This window comes from Eptatretus burgeri, chromosome 12 (genome assembly GCF_056783735.1).
Source record: "Eptatretus burgeri isolate ZD-2024b chromosome 12, Ebu_testis_v1, whole genome shotgun sequence".
NCBI classification, from domain to species: Eukaryota; Metazoa; Chordata; class Myxini; order Myxiniformes; family Myxinidae; genus Eptatretus; species Eptatretus burgeri.
Genome location: NC_140972.1, coordinates 21,782,999 through 21,810,988, shown reverse-complemented (window position 1 = coordinate 21,810,988; position 27,990 = coordinate 21,782,999). Strand labels below are relative to the sequence as shown.

Below are 27,990 nucleotides of genomic sequence, written 5' to 3'. Positions count from 1 at the left end.
TGCATGCATTCATCTTGGTAATCAGTTTGAAGAGCACAGTGGATCAATCAATTGATGCATTCAGGAAGGAATGGTTTGTTATCTCAAACACTGACACTTTCAAAGGCAAGTCATCATAAGGGGCCATATATTTATTAAGGACGCAAATGTGGAGAGGGTTTTCACCAGACCACCCAATTTCCTCCTCATAAACCCCTTATCGTGTTTATGTGTGGACTAATCTGATGGACTGATGGACTAATCTGATGGACAAAACCCTCTGTGTGGACGAATCTGATGCCCCCTGGACAACCCTCACAATTTGACAACCTTACATGCAGATTTCCTAAATGTTAGAACTGCACTAAATAGCAATAAACATATTAAACATGCCAAGTGTCAAAAAGACAAATTTATCATTAACCTCCAAACCCTTCGCCACCAATGACATTCAAACACGATGCATAAAATGCTCCAAATTATTTTTTCTCTCCAAAGTGAACGTTCAAAAGTAAAGGTGTAAAACATGCACTTTTTTCAACGTCGACATTTTAAATTTTATTTTGGACACAGGATGTCCCAAATATTCATTCTCATGCAGATAATCGATAATTGACAGTTAAAATACCCAATAAAGTACAGAGGTACATTTTGGTAAATGGCAGACAGAGAAGAGCACATTAATTGCAAATTATGCACTAAATGTGAATCTTAATTTTAAAGGGGTGTCAAGTTGTTTGATTTAAGCTCATTGCAAGAATTGAATTCGTACAGTTGGAGTAATTAAATAAATTAAGTAATTTCATCGGGCAAGCCTTCAACGAAGCATGATAGCTTCTCTCAAATACCGCATTGAACATATAACATACCGTGTATATACTGTATATATGTATATAGATATCCAAACCCCCTAACTTGACGAGGCAGCAGGGCACAGATAAATTCCCATCACAGTGCTTGCTGCACGACCTGCCAGCAACAAGTGGCACCTGCCATGCAATCACATTGTCTCTGCCCTCCTGATCACGTCACGAGGTTTGTCAGTCTGTAACGGCTTGAGTGCCATAAGGATGGCTCCTAGCTTTGGAGGTGATGCGTTAGTATAATTTATGTACATGACATCAGCGTAATGTCATAGGGTCAGTGTGCTTCTTTGGTTGGATTTAATATTCCTGACGGTAAACCTCTTGACTGGTGATCAGCAGGGCAGAGACAGTGTACTTCGACGCAGGCAACACTTGTTGCTGGAAGGTTGTGCAGCAATCGCTGTGATGGGACTCAATTGATGCCCCGCTGCCTCAAGTTCGGGGGTTCGATATATATATATATATATATATATATATATATATATATATATATATATATATATATATATATATATATATATATATATATATATATATATAGAAAGACCCACTCACATCTCTCACCTGTGAATGGAGGGAATAGCTAATCAGCTCTCACCAAATCGACTACACCCAGGTGATTCACCAATAAGTGATGAAACCGGTCTGGTAGCTGAGGGGTGAGTAGCAGTGGGATTCTCATGTGTGTACTATGTGTGAACATCTTTATAGTTGTTGAGGAATTCTGGGAAGGGTTCAAAACGGTGCTAGCACTTACCTTGTGTAAGTATTCTTGGGTAGCTTTATGCAACGACTTGGGCTCAAGGGGTGTGGCGGGGCCAATTATATATATATATATATATATATATATATATATATATATATATATATATATATATATATATATATATATATATATATATATATATATATATATATATATATATGCTGATTTTTTGAGGGGGAGGGGAACACCACAAACAAAATGATAATCTTTATCAATTACTACAATTTGCATGTTCACATTATATTCCCACCCGCCCAAATCTCAGCCCACCATTTCATGCGTACATAATAAATAGATGGTCCCAAAGTATCACTGGGGGAAAAAAAAAGTGTTCTTTTCATACGCACTGCTGTGCGATAAAATTCAATTACCTACTTGCTGTGGTGATCTATACTCATCCTGAAATAATGGTTAGGAGTCAGAAGGAAGATTCTAAGAGAAAGATGGACTGCCGGTATCCAAAACAGAAATGAACCCGCTGAGTTAGTGTCTGGAGATGTGCACAAGCAAAGCTTGGTTGACCTGAAAATATCCAGTAAAACAAGTGACTCTGCAATCATGCAAGCACCATGACAGACAAATTTATGCAAATGTGCACACAAATTTTAACAGCCATTTAAACAAACCTTTTCCCTGCCATATTTGCTGAATGGCATGTACAACAAAAATGACAAGAACAACAACAAAAATAATAAAATGAAAACAATTCAGGAACCAGCCTGAGCATTTACAAAAATTAATATCAACAACTAAACTGCTACATTTGCTCTGGTTGTACAGCATGTGATTGTATGGTCATAAAGATTCAAGTGTGACATCGTACATATTGCTGATAACCATATTTAAGGCATTTCATCGCTATTTAGACAGCTTATCTTGCAAAATAGAACAGCAAGAGGAACTAGGCCAGAAGAGAATAGCGAGAATAGAAATAAAAACACAACTGCTACAATGAAGTCTAACTGTATAATTATTATTTTGTATACAGGGATTGAGACTCACAAAAGAGCTGAGACGAGAGGGATGGGAGGTCGACGGCAATTGAGTATAAGGCAGAGAAGGAGGGAACAATTGGGCAAGAAACCAACAAACAGGCAACGTAATTAATACGGACACAAGGGAATGACAGGTGAGGAGACAGGTGAGCTGTAAGGGAAAGTCAATGAGAGTAAGATCAGAAATAGGAACAGGTGATATCAAGAGATGGTGATGGCTCATTGTCTTGAAACGGTGGAGGGAAGAACATGATTGGGCAGACTAACTGAGGCAATTCCACCGTCGGGAGAAGAAGGAAGACAAATTGGTAGAGGTGAGTCGTTCGTCTAGATTTGGGAAGAGCAACGAAGTATGGATTGTTGGCTGAGCGAGTGTGACCTTGTTGGGCTCGACCGGTGAACAGATTCCAAGTGATTGATCAGTTTCTTATTTCTCTCCAATCAGATTGACAGACAAGGATGCGACTGCAGCCTATCATTGATATGAAGGCCGTTCTGGCACAGAATGGTCAACTACAAAGTATTATAGACAGCTTTACAAGAAGGTTGACAGGTTTTACAATACAAACTAAGAACTGGACACGAGTAGGTCACAAGACACTGCCTTGAGGGACACCAGCCACCACGGCTAGGGGCTACGGACATGGGCAGGATGCAAATGAGGGCTAGGGGCATGATGCAAGCTCTGTTTCACAAAACATGGCATCTGGTTAAGTTTGTCATGCGCATCGTTTGGTTAATTTTTTCATTGCCATGTCAGAAGAGGGACATCTGCTCGGTTTGAGACGTCAAAGCTGTTTGGCTGTTTGCTTCATTTTTTTTTTTAAGTCACAATGGTGAAAACAAGGTATTAAGCATACCTTTAATTAACGATGAACAAGATAAAATTCGTTGAGAAATTGATCATCTTTGCAAAACTGAGCTGTTCAATTTAAAACGCTTGCAAAGAAAGAGAACTTGGGTTGTCATAACTACACTATACCAACAAAAGTCATGGGACACCATTTTATCGAGCCAGGTATTGTAATAAGCCAGGTTTTGTGACCATTTAATACATTGTAAAGCCTCCCCATGGTCGTCTCACAGCAGGGACCATCACCGTAGCAACTGCGACCAGTTGTTGATTGGTACGAGGTGGGATTTCACTTGCACAGTGCATCCGACAATTGTTTCAGATTTTGTGGTCGTGGCTGTTGAACCTGTAGCTGGAGCTCCAACACATCCCACACTCTGCCATCATATTTGAACGATGCGTCGCTGGACTCATCAGCCCATAAAACCTGTGTTCACATTTCACAGTCTCAAAATGTGCCGGTATGCATTGATGACATTGATGAAAAAGTGAGAACTGTACTGGTGCTTCCTTGACACACCAGTGAGACCCAAAACTTTCGCTTCTCACATCATAGAGGTTTGATTTGGTGAACAAGACAAATGTGTTCCTTCTACCAATCCGATGCAGATCCTCCTTCCTTTTGAAATGATTTTTGATGATCTTCCAGCTTAATGGTCGTGGTTGATGTTCCATTCCTCTTCTCATATGGGGACGGCTAAAACAGTTAAAATCATCCTGATGAAACACCCATTCTGCAAGCCGATTGATTCCTTCTTTGTACTCCATCAACACGACCTGGGACACGATGTTCCGAAACCATGCGATGTAACATATACTGCATTTGATGACCTTTATGGTTATGCAAATCACACAGATGTATGGGAATTTCTTTCAACTGAACAGGGGATTCCCAATTTAGTCAATACCACTTTAACAATATGACTTCACATAATTATATGCAAACAGAGGGAAATGTTGAGGCGAGTATCACAAATCACCATGTCGTCGCAAAATGTTGCTCAATCAAGTTGCCGATGAATGGCGACATAGCAACTCGATATTATTTGCATCACGTGAAGACAACTTTAACACAGGCGTTGCCACAGATGGTAGCTTGTAGCGATATTTACAAATGGCATCACTTCAAGAGAAATGTTAAGAAAGAAAACAGGAAAATACTGAAATATTGATTCGACACGAGAGGAAACGATTTTGGGGTGATGGTGGGGGTGGGGAGACATGGACCACGCCACATTATTTTACTTCTTCTGCAGAAAGTTGGAGGGAACCCAACCCTCTTGGGCTTGCCCATTCAAAAGACGGCAAAACCACCAGCCATTTGCATCCCGCTCGAGCACGTGCATCATCGCTCCTTCCTGGAAGCTCATTGTCTCGTCGTCTCCTTCATAAGTCCCCACGGCAATAAAGATATCTGTTTTGTCCTGTTTATGGAGCAAATTGCAGGCTAACACTGTTCCATTACTATCTCCTATGCCTCTTTGCATCACTCTGTTTCCCTTGCTCTCTGCCTCTCCCAGTCCACCTTGAGATGCAGGCCGAGAACACTTTTTCCGACTCGCCTGTTCCAAATGGATGGAAGTCTTCTCAGCAAGAGGCAGCAGCACAGCAGAACGTGGTCTCAACACCTTTGCTTTTAGCTCAGCCTGCACACTCAAATGATTGGCTGAATCCTGAATTGACTTATGCACCTCAGTTTCCTTTATGGCTGCACTGCTCTTTTGGCACTGGGCTGGCTCATACGACAGCACTGCTTTGGCAGCGGTAGAAGAATGCTTTGGGGGTGGTGGTCTTGTCGGCCGTAAAAACGATTTCACCTCCTCGTGTTTGTTATTGTGGCTCTCTGGAACCTCGGTACCAAATTCGAACTTTTCCCTTGATCTGGATGTACGCAGCTTTGGCTTCAAATTTGCTTCAAGAGATTCTGTCTCTCCAGGACCATCAGGCATTATACCACACAAAGGCCTTGATCCATCAGCGATGTCATTGTTCTTGTCATTCAAAATGTTTCGATCACCCATACCATTTCTCATCAACACGGATTGTGTCCGTGGTGGTGGAGATGGCACGTTTGACTCTTGGTCTTGCTGCCTCTGTTTGTGTCCAATATCATCTGTAAGCAATTTACGATGGCTCGTAGGCCGAAGCTGGTTACGAAGATTACTAATGTCAATCCCATCACCTTGCTTTGCTGCGACATGTGACAGAGGTCGCACAGGGCGAGGCTTTAGAACTGGTTTGCTTCGTGAAGAATTGAAAGGTAAGACGTTAGACGGATCCTTTTTCTCTTCCTCTGTCGATTCTTGAGACTTTGACTCCACAAAAGCATTGATGAGATTCCCAATAACCTTCGATGCAAATGCACTTTCTGGTTCCTCATCATTCTTGTAACCTGAACGGTTTATTGGTGGCAGACGAGAGGCGATATGCAAGGAATCTTTGTCCGTAGCATCAATCTTGTTTCCTGCCCCCGTGACAGAGCCCGGTTTCCAATCAGACTTTTCTTTAACCTGATTGCTTTCCATCCCTGCAGCAAAATCAGTTGTGATAATGCTGGGGCTAAGTTTTTTTGCGGCTTTCACAGGTGGAGCTGGTCGAACAGGACTCAAAGCACGATTTTGACACTCCGTGTCTCCATTAGGTCCACTACGGCCTCGCCTACTCCGATCTGGCAAATCAGTTTCTTCGGTCTCCAGACTCGAGTCCCGGACAAGCCGACCATCTCCAGGAGGTGCAGGTGGTGGTACACGTGGGCGATTGACATTGCTGGGTTTCCTCACGATTCCGGTCTTCTTTCGCTTGTCAATGTAGGATTTTGGAGCCCAACCTTCTTGGTCACCAATTTGTACGTACCACCAGCCATTCAGGTTCTTCTCAATAACCTGCAGCAAAGCAAATGGTAAAGCTTCCATATCAGTAACTTAGCGTGATTGATTAATAAATACACACCACTTGACAATCAAAATTAATGTGTGCACAGTAGCTATCAGACTTTCTAAACGGTTCCGCTTTCATGATCCTTACAACATCAGGATAGCAACACCATTTCCTTTGTACGTTGACAAATATTGCGATAAAAGCTCTTTCCTTTCCAACTTCCTCTCTCTCCCTCCTGCATAAAATCTTCATCCATCCGTTCAGAATTTTGTAATAGCAGTAAAAACATTTTAGTGTCAGCAGGGCTGATGCAGCCTTCTCATTCAGACACAAAGACACAAAGAGAATGGGATTAACAGAAAAGACACCGACACCTAAGTAGTGGTGATGTCGAACTGTGGAATTTGTTTCCTTCTCATATATGTTTGTGTATAATGCTTTGTTTTTCTGTGTACTTGTGGAAGTTAGGAGTTTTAGTTTCTTTCCCGAGGGGCTGTGGGTGCTTTGCTTTTACCAAAAGGCTACTCGAGTGTACGGCCATGTCAAAATAATGTTAGTGGAGGTTCAGGAAATGTGGTGCAGAGTGTTTCTGACTGATGGAGGTGAGGAAGGGACTTATTCAAAATACTTGACAATCGGTATGTGGTAGGGCAGTAAGTAGGTGGTTAACAGTGGTACACGGTTAGTTACAGGTTTGGGTTTGTAAGTCAAAAGGTCTGAGCGTGGTATACACTTTGCTCTGTTTATGGCTACTTTTACAGAGTGAGGATCATGGTGTCTTGCAATAAAATGTGTTTCCAATTGGGAGAGAAAAGTTTATTCTGCCTTTTTTGTTCAACAGATGCATCTTACTCTGATTGCTTGACCACATTGTATGCTTGTAATTGTGTGTTTAGGGTGAGATGAAGATGGGAGAAGGTAAGTAAAGAGTGTGTGTCTGTTGGTTTGGTGTATAGTTGTGTTTCAAGTCTGTTGTTTTGAAGAGTGAGTGATGTATCCAGGGAGTGAACTTCGGACTTTGAGCTGTCGATTGTAAGTAAACTTGATGGTTGGATGCATCAAATTTAATTCATTTTGGAACTGTGTGAGACAGCGGGGAGGATTTGACCAGATAAACTGGATATCATCAATATAACGCACCAAGGATTTTGCTATGATGCAGTGATTAATATGAAGTATTATTATTATTATTATTATTATTATTATTATTATTATTATTATTCGCTCCCATTGGACTTAGTCAAAAAAGGGGGCTTATGGATTTAGTCTCGATTTTCATGTCCGTGGGTGCATGCGTCTGCAACCATATCTCGAACGTGTATCCAGCCATCCATCCATCCATCCATTCATTGGGACCATACTCTGTGTAGCGCGTTGGTGCTGCCTAAGCAGTCTCCTTGGCTATTGGGCACAATCCTCTGACACAGGATACCAGCATGCTGGCACTCATTTTGCCGAACTCGGAAGGATAACATGCCGAGTTAACCCCACCTGGTACTAATTCAACAGTTGAGCGGGATTTGAATTCAGGATCCTTGGATCCCAAGCCCACCACCCTAACCATTAAGCCAACACCAGGCATGAACATGCACTGACCAATTTTATTCGTACTTGGCAGAAAGACAAAATATGATGGCACACATAAGCACATCATTTTGTTTCGCGATGTGATCAAAGATGGCCGACTGGCAGCCATTTTAGTTGTAAAAAACACCCGAGGTTGAACACGTCCTCAACTATTTCTCAGACATGCATTTACGGATGTTGATTAAACTTGGCACACAGATAATAATGAATGTTCCCTTACATGAGCACATTATTATTATTATTATTATTATTATTATTATTATTATTATTATTTGTAATCACATGCAAGATGGCCGAGTGGCGGCCATTTGTTACTTAAATGTGTCCCCAACCATTTCCAGACGTGCATGGTCCGATTTTGTTCAAGCTTGGCAAAAGCACAGTACATGATAGCGTACATGTGCACCTCACTTTATTTTGTGATCCGATGAAAGATGGCCGACTGGTGGAGTTGTGGCCATTTTAGTAAAAAAAAAAAAAACCAGTATCGAACACGTTCTCAACCATTTCTCTGATATGCATAAACTGAACTTGTTCAAACTAGGGACACAGAAAATGAATGATGGCTCACATAAGCACATCATTTTTTTTGAGATCAGTTCCAAGATGGCCGACTGACGGCCATTTTGTTACTTCAACATGTCCCCAACCATTTCTCGGACATGCATGGTCTGATTTTGTTAAATCGTGGCACAAGAACAGTACACGATGGCATACACTTACACCTAACTTTATTTTGCGATCTGATCAATGATGGCCGACTGGTAGACTGGTGGCTATTTTAGTTGTAAATAAATATGGGCTAGCCCTTTAACTCCACACAGGAAAATTACTACGATGATGGGGGCTTTGTCGTTTTATGTGTTTTTTCCTTATTATTATTATGATTGTTCAACCCTTTTTTGGCCTTTTTTGCTCTATTATTTTTCACATTATTTTTTTCTCAGCAACCACTTGTCCGATTGACACAAAATTTTCAGGGTATGAGCGACCCCCCCCCCCCATGGAGAATATTTTAATTATAATTGTGATGTCATCGGTCCTGTGATATGGCAGCCACCTTGGATTAAATGCAAAAAATTAAAGCATTATATCTCTGAAACCGCTGATCAGAAAAATTTGAAACAACAATCTTTTTCTACTCCCAATTGGGAGTAAAGGATTACAAGGATAAGTATCATTGGTGAAGTGGTAGACAAGCCATACATGTTTTAATCAAAATCCTTGTTTACCATGTTTACCATTGATATTCTGTGTGTCTGTCTTGGTCTTAACATTTTTACCAATTGAGCTTTTGTCATCGAATCTTCAAAAAACCTTTATTTTGACATTGTAGAGAACACAAATGAATACAATGTAACTTTTATTTTTAATGTCATTTTCATCAAGTTTAGTTTGAGTACAAAGTGGACGTGGATGTGCTTTGCATTATCAGATGCTTTCTAGTTAAATATTGTATTTAATAGAAACAATTTTTTGTGGAACAATTAATAAAAAAGGAACATCTTACACTCACTATAATTATGGATGACCACGTATGAGAAAATCTTTAGGAAACTTTATAATTGACGATTTGGGTTCTGTTTTCAAAGATCCGTATGAGTGTTGGATGGTCAGACCAATGCACGCCATGGGCACGGCAAAGTTGCATCAAAGACCAATTGTTTAAAACCTTATACTCCACTCTCATTTCAAAATAAATACAACAAAAATAAGGACTTAGAGATGGAACATCTTTCCATATCCACGGTATTGTCTGTTTGTGCAGTTCATTTTCAGCATTTTACAGATGAATGAATGCGAACACAACATTGGAGCACGTGTGTCATGTGCGGATTGCAGGTTTTAAGCGAGCTTCAATATGGCGTCCAGTGACTTCATCCCACGTGCCCGACCCACTATCCAGTCAGTATAATAGATATCAGTGGATTGCAATCATATTGCTATCTCGTTAGTAGAGGGTTTCAGTATCGTCCTTCCATCTTTCTTTCACCTGCGTTTTCTTTCACTTGACCCTAAACTTTCCTGTGATCTCTCTGATTTTGTAAAAGGATCACTTCTTCCTTCCACTTTGTCTTTATGCATGCTTCTTTAAAATAGTCCTCTTTGTCTTTCCTAACATTTAGCTGCTTAATGTCCTCTCTTGATGCCCATTTGGTTTTCAGATCTCTTCTTCTGTCTGCAATGTTTATTGCCTCTTCTGACAGCCATTGAACTTTCTTCTTTCTGCTTGCTTTCGGGATGTTGTTTTCACCTCTGCTTTTACAATGTCTTCAACCTCTTGCCAGCAACTATCAGGGATGCCTCTTCGCCATGGTTGTACCCCCAATGCAAGTCAAGGGCCAAATCTTCCCTACCGCCTGACAAGGTCAGAGCCCTGATCAGTCCACATGACAGGCCCACTCACTCTTGTTTCTGTCTGTCTCTGTCTGTCTGTCTGTCTGTCTGTCTGTCTGTCTGTCTGTCTGTCTGTCTGTCTGTCTGTCTGTCTGTCTGTCTCTCTCTCTCTCTCTCTCTCTCTCTCTCTCTCTCTCTCTCTCTCTCTCTCTCTCTCTCTCTCTCTCTCTCTCTCTCTCTCTCTCTCTCTCTCTCTCTCCACGAAGGCAGTGCTACACCATTTTGGATGTGTGGGACCTCTGGGTCACTCCTGAGAGATTGTTCGGGTGTGTATCCATGCCATGGGCCTGATTGAGAGAACCGTCTGTGGATATACAACAACAACAACAACAACAACAACCTGTTGCCACAATTTGACATTCAGTTCGCAATTCCCACTCGGCAAAACGATCTTTTTTAAAAACTGTATTGCATATTGTTTAGATACGATTTCAAGGTCATATCTGGTCGGAGTTTGTTTTTTTCACATTTCTCAATTTGATTCGTAATTTGTCACAAGGAGTTAGTTCATGATCTGTCCCACAGTTTGCACCTGACAGTGGAGGCAGATGACACAGCACTTCTCCATCTTCTACTTATTATAATGTTATACACACACATACTTTCCTGGAAATTTGAGGCGGATCGGTTCGACACACAATATCCAAACGCAATAGGTTATATTCACAACCTCAAGTGTCTGACCCCCGGTGAAGCTGATGCCATCAGCGATGCTCGATTGGAATCCAGCAATGGTGTAGTACTCTGGTTCTACTAGAGGAGCTTCTGGTGGTGCTGGAAAATGCACATCTCGTGGCTACAGGAGAGTGAGAGAATGACAATATGTGATGGTGAAAGATGAAAGTTTGAGAGCGGATTATTGGACATGAAGGCAAGAGGAAGGAGAAAGTCATTGAAGTAACACAACTTGTAGGATGTAGGCACTAACTTTTTAGCATTTAACAAAGTCAGTGGAAAAATAATCAAAAAGAGGTAATGCAAGTCTGTGGGATGTTCAGAAGTTTTCATGAAAACTGTGGATACACAAAAACTGTGGTGATACAAAAAGCTAAAGAAGGACCATTATTGCAAAGGCCAGATTAACACAGATCTATGTGTGCCTGTTATGAATGGAAACATTCCAAATAAATGTGAAATCTCATTTGAATTGCTGCTTTTGTTTGATGAAAGTTTTTTTTTAAAAATACTTTAAAAAAAGGAAATGACGGCACACCATATCCCCAGGGGAAGTTTAATGCATTCCAAAAATATTAGAGCAAGGCATCTGGCTCCCTCCAATAATTTAGGTTTATAAATTAACAGCAAAATCAAAATGGTAAAACAATATCATTTCCTAGAAAATTTTGCAGTTTTCAGCACTTGGGTGACTGTACAGTTAACATTCATGCAGCAACTCCTGAAATCTTACCTGCGTGGTGTCTCTCCGAGGAGGAGGCCGTTGTCTAAACTTTGGTGATTCTGAACAAGGGGAGAGCACAAAAAAGCATTGAGGTCTTTATAAACACAAATTGTTTTCATGATAAAAAAAAAACTTTAACCAAAGTCAGATGACTTCATTGAGGAATCACAAGGAGCATTGATGCCAAGTCTGAAATGCATATATTGATGAGGCAAGTTGTGAAACCAAAAACTGAGAAAGATTTGGAACAATTGTGCAGAGTTGCTTCGCTAAATGGCATAAAATGACGAATACAAAAGGTCGCTGCCACCCTTCTCAAAGCCATGACTTTCAGACAAATACAACAAGTGCATTTAAATAAAATGATAATAAGCTCATTAATGACCAAGCTGGAGGAATAAATGAAAATGCAAATTATAGCTTTCTCAAACTTTCCCGACAAGACGATCACAATAGCCATATATAATCATACCATCAGATAATCCAGCTCCACCAGGCTTTTGTAAGGGAATATGTTGCCAATAGAGTGTGGAATATTTAAGGAGCTTGCTCGGAATGTCATTTGACAGCATGATAGCAGGGACCTGTGGAAATTTCACATAATATAAAATGTGACTTCAAGTCCTGAACCCCCACCCCCTTCCTAGCCCCAAGTCTTCAACCCCAAATCTTGACTGAATAGTTTGTGGTTGTATCATTTTTTTTTTTACTTCTGGTCGGTGTGTTAACCAGCGACCCCAAGCCTATACACCACCTTTGTGCGCAACCTTGGGACAAAAATACACAAAACTCAAAATTGAATGAATATCAATATTTTTAGATCTCTGCATGCACTGTCTGGACTCAAGAACTCTCAAATGAGGCATCATCCAGCATTATATGTGCTGTGGTTATGACATTTACCCTGTTCAGACACAATAGTGCAACTTTCATTTATATAGGTATATAAATATTTGAAGAATAACTATCTCAGTAAAATTGTCTGGATGGGTTTGAGGGTAGAGGAGTAGCAGCTGAATCCTGAATCCTATATCCAAGTTCCTCCTGATGACTCCATCCATCCATCCATTGGGACCATACTCTGTACAGAGCGTTGGTGCTGCCGAAGCAGTCTCCTTGGCTATTGGGCACAATCCTGGACAGGTCGCCACTCTGACGCAGGATACTTGAATGACTCGGTCATCCCAGCAAGCTGGTACTCATTTTGCCGACCTCGGAAGGATGGTAGGCTGAGTCAACCCCTGGTGAATTAATTCAGCAGGCAACAAGGCTTGAACTTAGGACCCTTGGATCCCAAGCCGCCACCCTAACCACTAAGCCAACACCAGGCATGATGACTCCATCTCTGTCTGTTTGTTCCTCATGATACTCCAGTGCTGTATTTGGTCAGTTATTTGATCATCAACCCCATCATGTAGCTGTACCTTTGCTTCCACCCAATTTGCCCAAAGATGTCACCTATCGTGCTTCTTCAATTCAATTCCCCTTCTCTGAATCACAAACCGTCTTGGGAAAAATTTACAACAATTATTAGCTCACCTGGACTTTAGTCTGGTGAGTTTATGCGATGGTTGCAGTATCCGTAGGTGAGTGAGTGAGTGAGTTAGTCAGTCCATAAACACCAATCATTATCGCTTGAACCAAACACACAATTTTGATGAAACTTGGCCAGAAGCTTGATATTTGATGCCTCATGAAGATATATTAACCACATCAAAATCTGAACTCTTTTGGAGGGTGAACAGGGGTTGGGTTTGATCTCCCCCAAAATAAGTATTTGCTCTCTTCTCCAAAACTACACACACAATTTTGATTAAACATGACCACAACCTTAATCATCCATGATGTACGAAGGTTTATTCACGGTATTAAGAAAAAAAATCAGCGTCAAAGGGAGTCTGCAGGGGGTTTGAGTGACTGTTGCTCCTGATCCAGGTGAGCTTCAGGATGCGTGGTTGTATTTTTAACGACGCTTGGTTGTAAATTTTTCCGACAAAGCTGGTTACATTAGTAAGGTGACCAGACTTGGTGGCTTAATGGTTAGAGCCGCCGCTCTGAGTGTGGGAGGTCGGCAGTTTGAATCCCAGCCGAGTTGAGTCATACCAAAGACTAAAAATGGTAAGCACTGCTTCCGTGATTGATGCTCAGCATTTAAAAGGGATATCGCATGGATAAACAACCATAGTGCAGGCTTTGATGGGCATAATGGTTTCCTCCTAGCTTGAAGTTCCTTGGAATGAAACTCATATTATTTTTTTAAGTATTGCAGTTGTTTTGAGTGATTGTACACTTGAAAACAGTATTTACAAAAAAGTGGGTAACAAGGATAAATATTAATATGAATAAATGATGCTCAGGTATCGTCTCGCACTCACAAAATGGTTTATGGTATCTGATTATGGAGTGAACTTTGAATACGGTCAAGTCCCATCCAGACAGTGAAACCGTTACATCGCAACCCTTGAGAGTCCCTCAGATGACTGAGATGAAGTTTGTTGGAGAACTTTATCATATTTATATCACAGCATTATCACATTCCCTTTGTTATCCAAATTTTGCAATCCATCCTCCCTTCCATGACTACATCACTGGTATAATTGCACAGCACTTTATCAGAAAAAAAATAAGGTTGTGATAATGCAGAGGCAAGGTTATGGCTAAGCATATCAATATCCTCTCAAGCTCCTAAAGATGACCACTTTACATAAAAGAAGAAAAAAAAGACACCAAATACCTGAAGCAGGTTGTTGTGGGGCTACTCTTGCAACCACAGGTGTTGCTGGTCTGTCCTCATCGCTCCTTCCAGTGCTGAACCCCAAGATAACAGAGGCACTGCTGGTTAACGCTGCTCCCTCTTCACTCAACCTTCGTGCTGCACTAGGGTTGTCAGCAACCAAGTGAGAGACAGCCTCCTCCTTAGCAGGCCGCAGATAGGATGCAGGTGCCCATCCTTCTTTCCCATGGCACCTGTGAGTACATGGCTATAATTACCATTGCACAGGTTAATGATAATGTCCAATGTGATAAACGAAGGCACAACTTATCCATCCTTCATTGTGCGGTCAGCTGGGAGGAAAGTTTAACCCAAATTTTCCAGTTCGGGGATTTCTGCACGTGCTGGTGAAAACTGAGCTGCCAATTTCCATCTTACAAAAGCTGAGTTTTCAGAACCAAATTTGTCTTGTTTTTATGTCGTGTTCATCTAGGCATTGCTATTGTACCCTGTGCAATATTTCATATCAATTTGGATTTGTTTGTTATGTCTTGAGTTTGCTTCGTGTTGTTCAAGGCCTGACACGGCCTCACCTCGGAAAGAAATTGCCAAAATTCTTCGTCTCCATGGTCCTCATTTTGCTTCCTTCTTCCTGCATATCTTCCTTGTATCTCCTCAACATTATCCTTTTTCCCCTCTTAACTTCAAAAAATCAAAACAAATTAAAAAAAAAATTCCACTCGATAATCTCATTTCTACTTGAAATTCCTTCTCCATACTTCTAGTTATACATCCCCCCCTCTTTTCGCAGTATCTACAAACTGAATCTTTATGAAATATAAACACTTTTTCTTCCTTTAAAATAACTAGCAGATACCCGTCTACGATGGGTATGGGGGACAGGACGGATCACAATACTCGGTTACGGTAGATTCTTTGGATGTTTTGTGCCACATTCAACAGCTAAGTTCATATTGGTGGCGTGTCTGGGTGCCCATGGTAGGGTTTGAGACCGGTCGTTTTAGATTGTTGGCCTTGACACATCGTGCCGGATGAGTAACATGAACGATTTGACATATTCATCGTTTCTATATTACCTCCATCAACAGATTAACAACATGGCAGGATAAAAGTCGTAAATGCAGAGTTGAACAAACGTCCTGAACTCATGGACTTAGTTAAGTAAAGCACGTCATCTAGGACCCGGCTGTCGGTTTTCCGCCGAATGCTGTTGATTGTGAAGTCATCGATTCCCTCTTTGAAAATTCTCTCTATATTCGATTTTTTGAATCCGCAATCTCTCTCCCCTCTCTCTCTCTCTCCCCTCTCTCTCTCTCTCCCCTCTCTCTCTCTCCCTCTCTCTCTCTCTCTCTCTCTCTCTCTCTCTCTCTCTCTCTCTCTCTCTCTCTCTCTCTCTCTCTCTCTCTCTCTCTCTCTCTCTCTCTCTCTCTCTCTCTCTCTCTCTCTCTCTCTCTCTCTCTCTCTCTCTCTCTCTCTCTCTCTCTCTCTCTCTCTCTCTCTCTCTCTCTCTCTCTCTCTCTCTCTCTCTCTCTCTCTCTCTCTCTCTCTCTCTCTCTCTCTCTCTCTCTCTCTCTCTCTCTCTCTCTCTCCTTTCTTTCTCTCTCTCTCTCTCTCTCTCCTCTCTCTCTCTCCCTCTCTCTCTCCCCTCTCTCTCTCTCTCTCCCCTCTCTCTCTCCCTCTCTCTCTCGCCCCTCTCTCTCTCTCCCCTCTCTCTCTCTCCCCCCTCTCTCTCTCCCCCCTCTCTCTCTACCCCCTCTCTCTCTCTCTCCCCCTCTCTCCTTCACAGATTCATCCCATCTTGACTTCAGTCATCATCCCCTTCTTCCCACCCATGGTTCATGATTGAATGTTGTGGTGATCAGTTTCTCCGATCAAGCTCGCATGGAACCCTATCACCAGGCAGTTGCTCTGAAACAACTTTCTTTTTCTTCCTGGAAGGCAAATCCAACCGAAGGTAATCTCAGTGCATTCCAAAAAGTGTGCAACAAGTGTGTGTCCACTCTCAGGAGAGCAAGAAATAAACATCTGTCCAAACTCAATATTGAACATTCAAACTTTTCTCCCTCTGCTGAAATCTGGTGGCACCTTGTTAAGTCTGTCTCTGGTGTATGCTTCCCTTCCATCCTTTCCATCTCTTCGAATGGCACCACAGCCGACTCCGCTCGTGAGAAGACCGAATGCCTCAATTATGATTTTGCTTCCAAATCTTGTGTTCCCAACCTCTCACTCTCAGTACCCATTCTTCCCTGTCATACCCGACTGCTTCTGGGCTCTGTCTTTTGCATCTGAGAATGTGGAGAAGGTTCTTACAACTCTCGACTCTGACTCTGCTACTGGACCGGATGGCATCAGCTCACATGTCCTAAAAACCTGCTCTGATGGTCTTGCAGAAATGCTCGCTGCCATTTTTACCCTGTAATTTGCCCTCGGTCATCTTCCATCTGCTTGGAAATCCATCAACATCACTGCATTAAATATAAAAGGTACAAAAACCGATTAGCTTCAGACCTATCACCTTACTTCCAATCATCAGCAATGTCATGGAATCCATCATCACAGTTGACATTAAAACCTAACTTTTCTCCAACAATCTCATCTCAGATCACCAATTTGGATCCAGACCAGGTCACTCCATGTTGGACATGCTTCTTCTCCTCACCAACCAATGGATGGAGGCCCTAAATGTCAGACATGAGATCAGGGCCATTTCTCTGGACATATCTCTTGTGTTTGATACAGTCTGGCATCCACGGCCAACTCCACACATGGATTATTAACTTCCTCTACTCTCTCAGCCAATGTGTGGCACTCAATGGAATCCTTTCATCTCCTCTCCCTGTCAAGGCTGGAGTGCCCCAAATCAGTGTTCTGGGCTCAGTCCTAGTCCTGATCTTCATCAATGATCTCTCTGACTAGCCAAAAAAATCAACTTTATCTATTTGATGAGGACTCCACATTGTGCCCTGACATCCCTCATCCTTCAACAGGCAGGCTGCAGCCTCTTCCCTCTTTTCAGACCTTGAAAGAAAATCACAAGCTGGTCAAACACTTGGAATATGTCTTTCAATCCAGACGAATCTCACACTCTCCCTATCTCCCTCCAAAAGGACTGTCTGGCAAACCCTCCTATGCACTTTCTTAACAATCCTCTTGAGAGAGTTCAGTAAATCAAACTCCTGGGTCTCACTTCATCTGCAGCTTGATGGAGTACTGCTCTTCCCTCTAAGCTGGCTCCCCTGCCTCACATCTTGCTCAGTTTGACATTGTGGAAACTCAGGCCTTCAAGAATACTGGAATCTCCCACGATGAAACTGAGTTCATGGGCCTATCACTTCACCATCTTGGACAGGTCGGTGATCTCTTCATCTTCTACTGCCTCCTTTCTGGTCTTGTACCCTCTGATCTTTCCATGCTTTGTCCCTCACACGTTTCTGCAGGGCTCACATGGTCCACCACCAACACCCTACTGGTGACACTACCTAAATTCAGGATCACTTTTTCCCACATGTGGAACCAACTTTCACATTCTCTTCAATCTCATTCTTCCCTCCAGGTCTTCAAGACAGCTGTTCACCACCACCGCACCACACCCCACCCAGTCCCCCCTCTTTCCAAATTTCCAGTTTTCCCTCCTGAAGGTTTCCTTCTGCATCCATTTTGTCCACCCCATGCATCCTCTCTTGCCTCCACCCCCCCCGCCCTTTTCCTCCCCATATCCATCTTGGCCGTCAACTTCAACTCCACCGTTGGTGTTTCCCCTCTCTCTCTACTGTTTATTTTGCATGTGTCTCTACTATTCCTTTTGCATCCTGATACGTCCTGATCTGTTCACTGTACTAGCTCTTCCACGAGCCTCGACTCTGTATGAACAATAAATAAATAGACAGATAGACAAGCTTCGCCCAGATTCAGCAGTTCGTGTGTTGTACATAATGACCTTGTGAGTACGAATGCAATGCACTTCCTCCTTGCATAATTCTTAACTGATGACTTTATACAATTGCCACAAATACAAAACACTTACCTGACAAACCACCAGCCCTGCATGTTTTTCTGCAAAACCTCCACTGAGGATCCTTTCTCCAGCGAGACCTCATCTTTATCCTGAGGAATGTGCTGCTGTAGAGCCTCGTAGTATTCTTAAGTGAAAAGAGAGGAAAGGAGGAGGGAATAAGAGAGGATAAGGGACATTGAGGAAGAGACTGACTTTTGAAGCCCTATTATTAAATTTAGGAAATACAAAAGGAGAAGAATAAGTGGCTATAAAAAAAAAGCAAGAGAAAGAGAGAGAGAGAGAGAGAGAGAGAGAGAGAGAGAGAGAGAGAGAGAGAGAGAGAGAAAGAGAGAGAGAGAGAGAGAGAGAGAGAGAGAGAGAGAGAGAGAGAGAGAGAGAGAGAGAGAGAGAGAGAGAAAAAAAAAAAAAAAACAATGTTCACCAATTCACAATCCATCCATCAGGACCATACTCGATGCAGAGCGTTGGTGCTGTCTAAGCAGTCTCCTGAGTTATTGAGCACAATCCAGGACGGGTTTTCACTCCAATACAGGATAGCAACAAGCTGGTACTCAGTATACCAACCTCAGAAGGATAACAGGCTGAGTCAACCCCACGTGGTATTAATTCAACAGCCAAGTGGGATTTGAACTCAGGAACCTAGGATCCCAAGCCCACCACTCAAACCATTAAGCCAACACCAGACATAAATTCACAAAGAAAGTTTCAAAATAATTTCTCAGAGACACTATTATTCAACAAAGGAATGCAGACAAGTGGAAATTTGGTTAAAAAAAAAAAATATATATATATATATATTGAAAAAAAGGATAAGGAGGAGGAAGATAAGTTTTATCTGGCCTTGAAGAAGCTCCTGAAAGCACAAGAGCAAGGCATTGCAAACATTCCTATCCTCAGCAGAAATTTCAGCCTTCCCAACCTCAAATTTAGCAACAGAAAGCAGAAAAACAAACTTTGAGCAGGCACTCAAGCATATCCACCCTCCCCACTTTCTTTAAGGCCATTGGCATTTTTTTTTAGGAAGGACAAGCCTTGTGTCCTTGTCGCTTGCTGATGGGTTTAATCAAAGGACAGCATGTTATACTTCACAATCATATTGCATGTCGATCTGTGAGTCTCAATGAGGATGTAAAAAGAAGTGAAGCACACAAAAAGGATGTTTTATAATATGTAGTGTTGTTGTTGCTGCGGTTGTTGTTGTCATCGTGGCTGTCGTGGTTGTTGTTGTTGTTGTTGTTGTTGTTGTTGTTTTTGTGCTCCTTTCGTGTGTACGATTATTAATTAATTAATTATTTTTCACATTTCATCTCTTTTACTCTTCCTCTTTCATTTTCTATCTCTCTAAGGAGAAGTGAATTCTTGCAGAATTTTTTTTCTGCAAGGCTCACTTGGCTGCACCTGGATGGGTTTGAGGGTATAGTAGTAGAAGTAGCGGCTGAAACCCAAATCCTATCCAGGTTCCTCCTGATGACTCCATCTTCACTCTTTACTTCTTCGGGTTCCTTCTTGGTCTTCTGTTTCAAAATATTTTTTTGCTTCATGAAGTATAACTACAAATGAATTTATGTGTTTCTTCCATGTCTGTCACGTTATATTCTAAAGGGTTCCTGATGTCGTACCGTTGGAACCGCCACATTAAAGATCCACGTCCTGTCTCTTCGTATTACCTCCCGGAAAGACAGGCTTTTCAAACAGGTAATTTCATGATTAAATGGACTGGAATTTTTGTTCCAAATAAGTCGATTATTAGCTTAGGAACCCTTGATAAGGAATCACTCACATACACACACACACACACACACACACACACACACACACACACACACACACACACACACACACACACACACACACACACACACACACACACACACACACACACACACACACACACACACACTTTTCATGTTTATCATGTTTAAGTGATTCTTCACCATCAAGACATGGAGACAAAAACGATTTATCCCCCGATATCTCAAAAAGTTGATTATTCCGTTCATTATTCCTTATGTATTTGCCGATAGGAGTTATATTATACCTTTGTCTCATCCTTGTTTTTCCTCTGGATAGTGAATCTGGATTTTACCGTACCATAAATGGAAGGAATACGAGATTTGAAACAGGTGGACAAATACTGTACCTGTTAAACGAAATCACCTGCATCTCAAATACACCTTGTGAATGAGGAGACACCTGACGTCTCTTTCCCAACATGGGGCATTCCAATGACGAAAGTCAGAGGATTCTGGGGATGAAGCACAAAGGAACCAACATCCATGTGGCCAAGCTGAAATTGCAGATATCACAATTTTAGTTCCAGGCAATGTTGGGCTGGCTGTTTTGCAACAAAAACCCAAGCCAGAGATGGTTGGTATGTGATGTTGGAGCTGCAGTTGAAGCTGGAAAGCCTGGTGTTGGCTTCGTGGTTAGGGTGGTGTCTTGGGATCCTAGGGTCCTGAGTTAAAGCCCCGTTGGCCGCTGAATTAATATACACCAGGAGGTTGACTCAGGCTGTCATCCTTCCGAGGTCGGCAAAATGAGCACCAGTGTACTGGTAAGGGGGACACTGCATCAGCGGCATAGCCGCGTCCCAACCAATGATGCAACCTGCAGCCACAGGCTGCACTCGATAGAGAGAGTGAGAGTTGAAGCTGGAAGCGTTTGTACGAGGGCTGGGGACATTTTGGATGAGGGTTCACAACGCAAAGCCAGGGCAGCAAATGGGTGGTCCTACAACGGTGTGCTTCCAAGGTTGTGCTCCGTGTGTGGTCTTTACTACCACATCAGGACTCATAAAGACCAAGTTGGCATCCCTTGTGCCCAGGTCAAGCTGCCAGGAAAATCATGACCTGTGCCTCACCTCTCCCTTACACCTGCCCACCCTAAGTGCACAACTGGTTCATTAACTCACAGATTGTCAGTTTGATCTTAACGAGAGTTAATCACAGAGGAGCTCTTGACATCATTCTTCATCATGTATATCCATTTATATATTTTGTGTTTCAATGTCCACATTTCTCTGTGCAGAGATCCAGAGTAAAGCCAAGTTCTCTTGATGATTACTTATTGCATCGGAGTGAAGGATTTACAATGCATGCATGCCTGTGTCATCATACAATATCCATAGTAGTTGTTGAAGTTAATTAACTCTGATGTGTTATGACTTTGGATGAATAATGGGAATTGTGACTGCAAGCCCATGTGCCGGAATTAAATAATTTTCGTAATAGGCGCTCGCTCTGTTTCTGTACATGTTCGTGGTACATGTCCGAACTTGCAAAAACAAAACTATTGATCACAATTACAAGTGCAACATCACTTGACCAATCCTCGTGTCTGGATCACAGTTAGAAAGCTCTTTGAACCATCAGTACTATGATGCATCATTGTTTCGAGAATTCCTGCCATGTTGCACTGCCTCTGGCAATCTCTTCCCACACCACCTCATCAGGGGAACTCTGGTTTGGCTGGCATGCAATTGCCATCATTCTGTGAAATCATCTGAAGCATCCATCCCTCGTGCCGTTGCCACCATGTTGGTCATCCCACAACGCTCATTGTTCGTTATCATCTTGAGTCAATGTACCAGGATTTGGAAGTACTCACAATATGATTTATTCCATTCATGTCCTTGTCATGTCACCAAGTTTCTAGTTTCCATCTGATCTTGTTCTCCTTCCTTATGCCACACTCGTGTTTATATGATCTGTATTTTATTGCTTGTGTTTCCTCTTTTATGACCTTGTCCATGGTACAGAAAGCGCTATTTGTATGCTGCTGAACATATTTTGTATGTACAGTATTTGCTTGTTAATCTATTATATTCTTAAGGCTGCTTGTTTCCAAACCCCAAATTTGTAAAAAATAAAAAAATAAAAATTTAAAAAAGTTCTTATTGGGATAACATTAAAATAGAAAAAAATAATAATTTAAACAACATTTTTGTCGACAGTTGAATAACTGAAACATATCACGTTTTCATCTGGTCTGTACGGCTGACAAGATGACCTGGAGGTATGCACACTTGCCTCTAAGCTGTTCAGCCTGGGTTTGAATCCTGACCCAGCTACAAACTGTCATCCCGATGTTTCACATGCAAGGTGATTCATCATTGTGTGTGCCATCACACATATGGACATTAAACTGGGCGTCCCATCTGCTGGCATTAGTTGGTGGATGTTAAAGATCCCGTTAAAGTCCTTCACGAAGAGTAGGTGAGCTATTGCCGGCACCATGGCCAAATTACCAATTCCTGCCTTAACCAGCAGCGGGCATTGCATCAATGGCCCTCAGATGCCCTCAGAGTAGCATCAGATGCTACTCCGCAGCTTCGTGTTGAATATGAACAAACGAAATCTGTTCTGTCTAGTTCTGCATTTAATTCCCAATAAATAGTTCAACTACATCTGTTGGCCTCTTTAGCACTGCATTGTGAAATATTGCCTTTCAAATAAGACGTTGCAATGGTTAAAGTTCCTCGAGAAAGCAGAAAGCTATTTTGGAAGAAAACCGATTTTAAACAAAAAATGATTCCCAGTCAACAAGAAATTCCCTTCTCAAGATTGTGCTCGCAGGTAATTACGGCAATGGTTTCAAAGGGTGAGGTTGGAGTGAACCATAATACCGGAGTGTTGTGTCTGCTTAAAAGAGACAACAAAAACCTGAGAAGCAACATATGGCATGTTTTACAATACTTCACCTGGTTTGTTGTTGCTGATAACAAGGTCATCCTGCGACCCATCTCTGGGCTCCAGATATGTAGCTGGGACCCATCCTTGCTCTTCTTGTGCACTCACAAACCACCAGCCTTCGAGAAGAAAATAAATTACAAAAACAACAAAGTGAATAAATCAGGAAAAGTAAGATGTGATTAACGAATACAACACATAATTCAAGCAGACTGCAAGCAGACACTGGGGTGCATCCTGCATGTAGACGTAATAAATATGAGCTTGTCTATAAGCTTGATGTGCAGTAAATAAACATAAGCAATCTGCAAGCATTTAAATCATGAGTAAATCAAGAATGAGTGATTAGAACAAGATCTGTATTTTAAAACATACAGCTACAGTAATGTTAATGTAAATATGTCAAAACCTAAAACACATAACCATTGTTGGCATTCTAATGAATTGCTGGGGCAATGCTAAGAGGTGAAGTTTATGATAATAAGTCAAAGCCAAACATTAAAGGGTGGATCTGGAACTTATAAACCAAAATCAAAACAAGCAGTGATGGCAATGTTCCTGTAACTGGTCCCACATTGCACGTCGTCAACAACAGATTGAATCTGATTTATCATCATGTTAAGTTGGCATGTTTCCCTTTTGTTACATTGATTGAATTCAGATTAGTAACGATTATGAAATATTCTGAAAGAGAGAGAGCGATTATATTTCTGAGATGGGCTCGATTCCTGACATGACTAAAAATGCTGCGCTTCTTGGATAATCGCCCCCACCACCCCCCCCGCCCCGACCATTCCGAGAGGGCGGGTCCAAGTATGCCTCTCCCAGGTAAGCGTCTCATTCGTGTTCCTCAGCAGCATCTCCAGGCAGTGTATTTCACCACCAGGGCAACGCAAAAACACAGGGAATAATTTCAATAACTGTTTCCTTTGATGTTTTGACAGTTAATTTTGGCAATCTCATTTGCATTGAGATGATTGAAGAAACATAGAACACTCAACTTGCCAACAACTTGCCAACAACAACATATTTGCATTCAACTTGCCGGGAAAAAGAGATCGTTATTTGCAGCTTTTCCAGCAACGTGGAATGTGAAACCAGGCTAAATATGGAAGGAGATATTGGTGTGTATCTATCCTATGTACAGACATCGATACTAATAAAAGGCAAAGTGTGTGTGTGTGTGTGTGTGTGTGTGTGTGTGTGTGTGTGTGTGTGTGTGTGTGTGTGTGTGTGTGTGTGTGTGTGTGTGTGTGTGTGTGTGTGTGTGTGTGTGTGTGTGTGTGTGTGTAGTTTCAGAATGTAGGATGGAGTCCTCCCAGGGTGGGCTCAAAGGATCCACCTTTATTTCAGTAAGGGGTCATGATTCATGGACCAAGCTGTGAAGTTTTCTGTTTTCAAAGTTTTGTGCTGAGGCTCTCTTTAGGATCGTTACTGAGCCCAGGACGGCTTCCAACTGTAGTTTGTTTGTAGTAATATTACCAGGGATGGTTTTTAATATCTGTGAGGTTCTTCATCATCATTCCCATAGCTCCAACGATCACTAGTACAACTTTGGGTTTCTTCAGCTTCCAGGATCTTTTCACTTCATGCTTGAGGCCTTGGTATTTGGTTATTTTCTTGATTTCTGCATTGTTAGTCAAAACCCACCGGTATTAATACCTCAATTAGCAATGTCTTCTTCTCTTTTTTTTGCACCTAAGTGTGATACCTGGTCGCAATGCTTTTTTTCAATGTTCACGCCCGATGGGATCATAAGGTTGTACATGAGCGGTACTTCAATGTTTTCAGTGATTGCTTTTGGTTCATTTTCCCACAAATTTTATGGAACTGGAATATCAAAGTTTTTGTCGATGTGCCATCGGATTACTTTACAAACTCTGTTGTGTCATTGTGTGTACAGCTGTTCTGACACGATTTTTTTTTTTCGTGTTCGGTCATGAAGTGTCACATATCATTCTCTTTACTAACCCCACCTCCACCCCTCACCTGTCTTTTTCTTTTCCTCCTATCCCCCAGCCTTTTCTCTCACTCTGTCCCCTCCTCACTCCCCCCTTCTCATAAAATGCAGCACTCTCCTCCCACACCTCTGTCGCTCTTTCGCTGCCTCTGCCTGTGTGTGTGTCTCCTTCTCCCTCTCCTTCTCCTACTCTCCACCCACCCCCCCTTGCTCATAATAAATATAAGCTTTATATATTTGATTAAGTGAATTGGGAAAAAGCTTAATAATTTTTACTTGGGGGGTGCACTGACACATTGTGTAAGCATAGGATCTGTGTTTCCCCATTGTCTTGGGCCCCTCACCTGCATTTGATTTTTCATTTATTTGTTTTCATCTACTTTTTTCATTCAAAATCGACCAGGAAAAAATACAAGATCATCTCATGAAAAATCATGACACTAACATTGAAGAGAGAACCTAAAGATTATGAATGGGTGGGTGCAAGTGTACAGAAAGTGTGTCACTTGACCTTAAAACAAATACAGTATTTTATTCCTTAGCGACACAATTTAGAAAATGTTCAACAACATGAAGGTGAAGACAAATAGATGGCTCATGTTCATAGACACTTAACTTAAGGATCAATTTTTCTGTTAATATTACTCTCATACCCATGCATGATTCCACCCCAGCGTACCACTTTCGTTTTTATCGATGACCTCCACCAGCTGTCCAACTGTAAGGCTCAGCTCTGTGTTCTGCTGACGGGTGTACTCTTTCATAGCCACGTACTGCTCAAGAACCAGAGGCTCTGAGATGCTCTCGACTGATGCTGGAGAGTGAGAGAGAGAGAGAGAGAGAGAGAGAGAGAGAGAGAGAGAGAGAGAGAGAGAGAGAGAGAGAGAGAGAGAGCACAAGATGGGGTGGGGGGGGGGGGGGGAGAGATGAGAAAGAGGGGAAGCAAGCAAGATTAAAGACTGACACTGAAACAGTTGCCCTATCCTAACCTAATTCTATCTCTAACCTGCCACACTAATTACTCTAGACCAAGTCTAATCTCTTCCCTTCTGGAAGGGAGCACAGGCACATGCTGTGACTTAAAGGCGAGAGTGGCAATGATGTCACCTTGTTCACTGGCATAGTGGTTCGTTGGGGATGTACCTACCCCTACTCATAGTTTGAGACTCAATGGGTCTTCAAAAATGCCAATTGCCTTATCTCCTTTTCATTCCAGCAGCTGCAGACATCGAATGGTGTGAAGGGGGAGTATTCAAAGTCTAACCGGGTTCTTTCACAACACTGTTTAATTTTATGTTTAAGCCTCCCTCTATTGTGTTTCTCAAAAAATAATTTCACCCGCTGTTCCATATGTTGGTACCATTCTTGGATTTGGGCCTGGCCATCAATTTTACTTTCCTGTGTCTTAGCACAATTTACCGGCTGGGCAGTGTGGCCCCAATTTGGATTATCAGCCACTTGTCTCTGCAGCACCTGAGCCATGGGGACCCTCCTGGAGCGTCTTCATGCGCTCATAATTATTTTGCGTCCTCACTGAGATGCTCTCGACTGATGCTGAAGAGCACCGTGGAGCTGGTGCTCTCGGTACCCATTATGCACTCTTGGCCTTCTCACCTTGGGTGCTCCCTGGCCACTTGGCTCCCTAACTAGATCACCCACCAGGCGTTTCCAGTGGCTTTCAGCCACCCAGAAGGCTCCAGGCCTGGTGCCTCCTTTTCAGCAATCTAACCACTGTTCCACACTCCCAGCAATGCATTACACATTTTAGTTTGGCCTCTTACCACCAGCACCGTCGTAGTTTCAGTTTTCCAAAATAGCTGAATCCCTTCTATCTACCTATCTCTTCCATGGAGATTAATCCGAGCATAGGGTGGTGGTGTGCTTCCTCGTCACGTAATCACACACCCCACTTAAAAACATTTCTACTGCAATAAATTTGGTACACGCACTCCACATTTGCACACACTATCAGCACTATCTCATTCATTGATACAAGAGAAGGGAGAAGTAGGAAGGAGGAAGGCATCTTAAGCTAATATCTCTCAAAATTCAGCCAATGGATGTCATTGAAAATGCATTTCCTATTAAATTTTGTATGCCTTTCCAAGTTCGCTACAAAACCAATTCTACAATATAATTTTGAAATGTCAATTTATATTGGTACAAAATTCCCTCTTTGCATATGGTCTGTCTGCCTACCCTATCTTCAGTTCTGCCTTCACCCCTGGAGTGGTGGAGCCTCCGTGAAATCCACACAGAGCTCCGCAGCCTCAGCCACCACAACCAGCGCTACTGTGCATCCTCCATGGGGTCCACACTAGACCCCTTATTAGCTTTCCTGGTGTCCCCACTCTTGTGCCAATGCTCTTGGGTGGCACATGTAAAATTTACCTCACGTCACCCGTCCCCCCTACATTTCTTCAGGGCTCGTGAGGGATTTCATCCATCCCAATTTACCTGACGGCCCCCTCGTTTTCTACAAGGCTCATGGGGATGATGCGGCATGCACACCCTGTGCCATCTTCTTACAATTCTCCGGGTGCTGCTTAAGACCTGGATGGAGCATGACCTCTTCTCTCTGGAGTCCAACTATACTCCAGAGGTCTGCACGCATGCGTGATCCAACATGCAGTACCCCTTCATTGCCACCAATGTAATGGTCAAGGGTATTCAAGACCGATTCGCGGACAAATTACCCATGGGGAGGGGGAGGGACGCAGAAACCTCCTCGTCCCCTACCCGCCTTGCGGTGCGACGGTCTTGTGGGATATTTCTTATGACAAACTTCAAAATACATCTCTGTTGAATATGGGACGTTCAAAAACAAAAAATAATTCACATAAATATTTCTCAAAGGAAAATGGAAACAAGATA

At 42.2% G+C, this 27,990-nt stretch overlaps 1 protein-coding gene across 7 annotated transcripts in view; it reads right to left on the bottom strand.

Annotated features, from left to right (window-relative positions):
• Positions 1 to 73: 73 nt before the first annotated feature.
• LOC147015234 (SH3 and PX domain-containing protein 2B-like) overlaps positions 74 to 27,990 on the bottom strand; it is a 155,083-nt gene continuing 127,166 nt past the window's right edge. For 5 of the 7 annotated variants that reach the window (XM_085849799.1, XM_085849804.1, XM_085849802.1 and 2 more), the window contains 7 exons: positions 25,796 to 25,930; positions 23,168 to 23,275; positions 18,478 to 18,592; positions 14,454 to 14,686; positions 11,729 to 11,778; positions 10,991 to 11,116; positions 74 to 6,341 (listed from right to left, as the gene is read on the bottom strand). In XM_085849799.1, the coding sequence (XP_085705925.1) occupies positions 4,701 to 6,341; positions 10,991 to 11,116; positions 11,729 to 11,778; positions 14,454 to 14,686; positions 18,478 to 18,592; positions 23,168 to 23,275; positions 25,796 to 25,930 (2,408 nt within the window). In that variant the 3' untranslated portion in view covers positions 74 to 4,700. The remainder of the gene's footprint in view (positions 6,342 to 10,990; positions 11,117 to 11,728; positions 11,779 to 14,453; positions 14,687 to 18,477; positions 18,593 to 23,167; positions 23,276 to 25,795; positions 25,931 to 27,990) is intronic. The other 2 variants (XM_085849800.1, XM_085849805.1) reach the window with 1 other exon arrangement.